The 6,000-nt window shown below is 34.5% G+C and overlaps 1 protein-coding gene across 1 annotated transcript in view; it reads left to right on the forward strand.

Moving 5' to 3' along the window:
* The window catches only part of DPP8 (dipeptidyl peptidase 8), a 62,814-nt gene that overhangs the window by 24,032 nt on the left and 32,782 nt on the right, over nt 1-6,000 (forward strand). The window contains exons 4-6 of the mRNA XM_007957661.2: nt 982-1,155; nt 2,151-2,319; nt 5,186-5,296. Of these exons, the coding sequence (XP_007955852.1) occupies nt 982-1,155; nt 2,151-2,319; nt 5,186-5,296 (454 nt within the window). The remainder of the gene's footprint in view (nt 1-981; nt 1,156-2,150; nt 2,320-5,185; nt 5,297-6,000) is intronic.

Here is a 6,000-nt window from a genome sequence, read left to right on the forward strand (position 1 = left end):
TTTGTTCCTTCAAGTTGATTTATAGTTTTTTTAATTTATTTTTTAACACCATTTATTCTTTCAAATAATTAATGTTGTAATCGCAAAGTTATAAATACAGAGTTCTCCTATGAAAGTTAATTTCTTAGGTCTGAAATTTCTTGTTCTTATTTTTAAAAAATTAAAGTATATTAAGTACAGATCAAGCCTGGTGATTGTTAGTCAGCATAAAAGCGGAGATACTCCAATATAATCATATACTTACACTTATGGCTTCAATGAAAGCAGTTTTAAGAGATAGTTAAAACAAACAAAAGGGTCAGAATTAATTTTATTTATATATGATTCCGTTCAGTGAATTTGCTCTTTTTTCTTGGGAGGCTAATGCACACATATACAAATGTGATGTATGTAATTGTTGTTGTTAGTATTAGGTGCTATTGAGTCAGCTCTGACTCATAGCGACCTTGTGTACAACAGAACAAAATCTACCCAGTCCTGCACCATCCTCACAGTCTTTGCCATGCTTGAGTTCATCGTTGCAGCCACTGTGTCAGTGCATCTTATTGAGGGTCTTCCCCTTCTTCTCTGATCCTCTGCTTTACCAAGCATCATATCCTTCTCCAAGGAATGGTCTTTTCTGATAACATGAGCAAAGTAGGTGAGACAAAGTCTGGCCATCCTTGCTAACAAGGAACATTCTGTTTGCCCGTCTTCCAGGACAGATTTTTCATTCTTCTGGCAGTCCATGATATTCTTTGCCAACACCACAATTGAAAGGTATCTTGTTTGATCTTCCTTATTTGTTGTCCACCTTTCACATGTATATGAGGCAATTGAAAATAACACATATGTAATTAAACATTAATAAATATGACACAGATAAGAAACACATATGTAACTAGATGGGTTTTTAGAAGGATTCGATAGTTGTCTCAATACTTAACCTCTCAAGCTTTCAGAAGCCTGGAATAGGTGACTAACTGTTTTCTTTCACATCAGGCAACACTGGACTATGGTATGTATTCTCGAGAAGAAGAACTATTAAGAGAAAGAAAACGCATTGGAACAGTTGGAATTGCTTCTTACGATTATCACCAAGGAAGTGGAACATTTCTGTTTCAAGCTGGTAGTGGAATTTATCATGTAAAAGATGGAGGGCCACAAGGATTTACTGTAAGTTTGAGTGGGTTGTCCTTGAGTCTGTTTCAACACATGGTGGCTCCATTTTTGCAAAGTAGAACTGCTCCTTAGGGTTTTCAAGGCTGTGACCTTTTGGAAGGCAGATTGTCAGGCCTGTCTTATGAGGCATCTCTACATGGGTTGAAACTCCCAACCTTCTGGCTAATGGTAAAGCTCTTAACTGTTTGCACCACCCGGGGACTCCTAAGTTTGAATGTACTGCTTGTTAAATCTTTTATTAGGTCCTATAGGGTTTTTTGCACCCAAATCAGAAAGATACTTAACAAACAAACCAAAAATCTGTTTACCTAACCACTAAGAAATTTAGTAGTCAAAAACAGGAAATACGGTATTAATTTCTAATTTTAAGAATTAATTTTTCTAATGTCGTTAATACATAATTTTATAAAATGCTAAATACACTTACTATAATATAAAAAAAGAGAAAAGGACATTCATTCTCATTTTTTTGTGTAAATGCTGATAGGAATTTTGGAAGATAATGTTACAAAGGCAATCCGTTTTTTAGTTCCCTTCAAAGTTTAATTTACCTTAATAAATTAAGGTAGATTTAAAATGTTTGATTTTATTCCATGAATATTTTGGTGTATTACTAGAACTAGTATTTTATAGAGTTGTAATGATTCTGGTTTTTATCATATTTTTATGACAAACTATTTTAAATTTGTAAAATTAACTTTAAATATTTAATAAATAAAATAATAAATAGTAAGTACCCCATTAAACCAGTTTGAGCAATAAAGTGCTATTGTAACTTCTCTCCTCTCCTATTAACCTTCACATTCTAATTCATAGTAAACAAATTTAGTCCTTCCTTAAAATGAAGGCATATGAAAGTACATATTTTTCTGTGGAACAGTTATCATAGTTGATATTTACCTAGAAATATTTTTATAGGAAGGATGCTGGCAAACAAATGTGTGTACATCAGCTTAATACCTGCTTTAAAATGTTGTTTACTTTTCTAGCAACAACCTTTGCGTCCCAATTTAGTGGAGACAAGTTGTCCCAACATACGGATGGACCCAAAATTATGCCCCGCTGATCCAGACTGGATTGCTTTTATACATAGCAATGATATTTGGATATCCAACATTGTAACCAGAGAAGAGAGGAGGCTCACTTATGTGCACAATGGTAATGCATAATTCTTCAAATATACATTCCTTACAGAACTATTTTTTAAATTTAGTTTGCTTTTGCATATGTTTTGAAATTGAAGCAAGTTGGGTGATCTTTGTATTTTAAATTCCAATCTGGTTTTGGCTCTGTCGTTAATTCAAAAATCCAAAAAACTCTGGAAATGGAAATTTTTTCATTAGCTTAAATCTGCCCTGAACTGGCTTGAAGATGCTTATAATCTTAATCCTCCTTAGTATGCCTATTCAGAAGTTTGCTGTAAGAATATTGGTGCATATGATTACAGGGTATTTGATACTCTGCTGAAAATATTACATAATATGGGACAGATGTATAATTTATGTAAAATCCTCAAAATTCGGAATTCAGAACACTTACAGACTCAATTTTTGGTTATGGGATTATTGGTTTGTGCTGCATGTTCATTTCATACAATGTAGAAAATACAGACAAAAATAATAAATTGAAACTTGCAAATAAAATCACTACTACACACCCATTAGACTGACTAAAATGAAAATGATTGAGAATATCAGGTGCTGGAGAGGCACTTTCACGTATTGCTGTAAAAAAAAAAAAAGAGCTCACTGCCATCGAGTCAGATTTGACTATAGTGACCCCTCATTGGGTTTCTGAGGTGGTATCTCTACAGAAGTAGATTGCCCAGTCTTCTTTCCGAGGAGTGGCTGGTAGGTTTGAACTGCCAGCCTTCTGGTTAGCAGTTAAGTGCCTTAGGCACTATGCTACCAGAGCTCCTATATTGCTGGTAGGAGTATAAAATACAACTGCTTTGGGAAATTGTTAAGTTCTTTTTATGTTAAGCATACATTTACTGTATTTCCCAGCCTTTCTACTCCTAGGTGTTTATGCAAGAGAAATGAAAGTACATGTTCAAAAAATTCTTGTATGTCAGTGTTCATGGCATCTTTACTCATTATAGCCCAAAACTGGAAACAGCCAAGATATTCATTAATAAGAGAATGGATAAAAGAATATGGTATGCTTATAGAGTGGAATAATACACCCTATCTTCACTTATCAACATGGTTAGGTTCCAAAGACTGGGTGGTTGTGCAAAATCTGCATTATGCAAAAATGGAAGATGACTGCTTTGTTGCATAACTGCCAAATCCCTGAGAATCATGGCCCAGCCTAGTTGACACATAACCTTAACTATCACAGTTAACATTATTCTCACATGTACTTTAGTGTTCATTCCAGCCAGAGGTACATTGTTTTAGTGCACAAAAAAGTTGAATAGTAGATTTTCTGTTATTGTTGTAAATGCAAAATGTTAGATAATGAGATAATCAGTGAGAAGAAGGTGTACTTCATAATAATCAGGAATGAGCTACTGATGCATGTAACAACATTCACAGATCTAAAAATTAGACCAAACACATCTGAACAATATGTTTTGTAATTACTAAATGTCAACTTGCTGTATAAACTTCCATCAAAAACACAGCATTACTTTAAAAAAACAGTAAGGCAAACACAAAATATATACTGTAAGGCAAGCACAAAATATGTACTATATGATTTCATTTATGTGAAATTCTAGAGTATGCAGAACTAACCTGTGATGATAGAAATCGGATGATTACTTCTGTGGCAGGAGTGAACACTGACTGGAGAGGGGCATGAGTAAACATTCTAGGGTGCTGTAAATATTCTCTCTTGACAGAGGTGTGATTACAGAAGTGTGTGCATTTGGCAAACTTAGATTTGTATATTATACAGCAATTGAAAAACAAAAATCTTGCCTATAATTCCACTACTTGAATTTAAGCACAGATAACAATCCCAGTACTTTTTAAAAAATACGTATTACAATATTTTTATAAATGGAATCACATTGTACATACCATTTATTAATGTGGGTTTTCTCATTCAAGTATTGTAAACATTTCTCTGTGTCACGAATCTTCTATAATTTTGGCTTTGCAGTGTATCTTTTGAAACTTGCAAATAAAAACTCTTTTTTTCAAATTATTTGCTAGAAATTTAAGTGCAATATCAGATAAAAGCTGAACTGTTTTGGTTGAATTGGAGGGAAGAAGAGTGAATGAATTACATGATCTGTAAGATCTGTTCTGTTGCTAAAGATTTGCTTCTCTGTATAAAAAAACAAAACAAAACTCACTGCCATCGAGTCAATTCCAACTCATAGCGAGCCCCATTGGGTATCTAAGGCTGTAAATCTTTGCAGAAGTAGATCACCCCATCTTCTCTCCACAGAGCAGATGGTGGGTTTTGAACCTCTGACCTTCTGGTTACCAGCCAAATTCCATATCCACTTTGCCACCAGAACTCCTAACTTCTCTATAGGAGAGTTATAAGTTACCATGATCTTTTACTACATTCTTTTTTCCATGATTCTAGTCAAACAGGAAAATAATAACCAGTGTTTGTGGAGTATATATATGGACTAGGCTTTGTTCTAAGTACTTTATGTAAATTAACTCATTTAACCCTCACAGTAATCTTACTAGGTCAGCTGTTATCCCTATTTATAAATAAGACACTGCAGTAGAATGAGATCGGGTGATTTGCCCATGGTCAGAAAGTTGGTAAATGGTGGAGCTCTGATTTGAATTCAGTCCTTCTGGCCCCGTAGCCTACGACTACACTATAGCTGCCTCTCAAAATAAACTAAAAAAAGTTTTACTATAATTGAATTTGTTAGAAGACTTTGACGTGAGTAGGGAAACCATTCCAAACAACTGGACTCTATTTAAATAGTAATATTTTCTATAGGAAATTTTATAAGTGTTTTTATCCCTAGTAAACTCAATTCTGCTTTATACCTATGAAAAGATAGAGAACTTTCTGTGACAGTGTTCCTTTTATGTTTGTCTAGAGCTAGCCAACATGGAAGAGGATCCCAGATCTGCTGGAGTTGCTACATTTGTTCTTCAAGAAGAATTTGATAGATACTCTGGCTATTGGTGGTGTCCAGAAGCTGAATCAGGTAAATGGGTTCAAAGTAATATAGTATAGATCATTTGAAGTATTATGAGATTCAGCTACCAGTTGGTTAAGTGCATAGATTCTAAGGTGATGAAGATTATATCCTGTCAGTAGTTACTTGGAATTTATAGACTATAGCCCACTATAATGAGTTCTGATAAATACATTTGTATTGTGGTTTAGTGCTATAGATTCCTCACCTTTCTTTGTGAATTTTTCACCCCAAAGTTGGTCTTGGTGATGTGAGTGGCAAGAGTAGTAACAAAACAGAAAATAATCACACTTTTAATAATTACTTTAAAAACATGATGGAGCTAGTGAATCTATATGAATAGATAGCCAAGTGAGTGTTTGAATGGATAAGAAAAAAAGGAACAAATTCCTTCTTCTGGGTGAATTTACAAATATTTCACTGCTTAAGAAACTGGAGAAATAGCTCTCTAAAACAGTGACTTTCAAAGTTTTTGACCATGATCCTGTTAGAAATTTGTTTTACATTGTGGCCCAGGATACCATTTATTATATTATATGTATTACTGTTGTTGTTATGTGCCATCGAGTCAGACCTGACTCATAGCGACCCCTCCTTGGATTTCCGAGGCGGTATCACTATGGAAGTAGATTGTCCAACCTTCCTTCTGAGGAGTGGCTGGTGGATTTGAACCACCAGCCTTCTGGTTAGCAGTCAAGTGCCTTAGGCACTAT

This window comes from Orycteropus afer, unplaced genomic scaffold, assembly GCF_000298275.1.
Source record: "Orycteropus afer afer isolate SDZICR_OR568_19922 unplaced genomic scaffold, OryAfe1.0 scaffold00015, whole genome shotgun sequence".
Classification (NCBI taxonomy): domain Eukaryota; kingdom Metazoa; phylum Chordata; class Mammalia; order Tubulidentata; family Orycteropodidae; genus Orycteropus; species Orycteropus afer.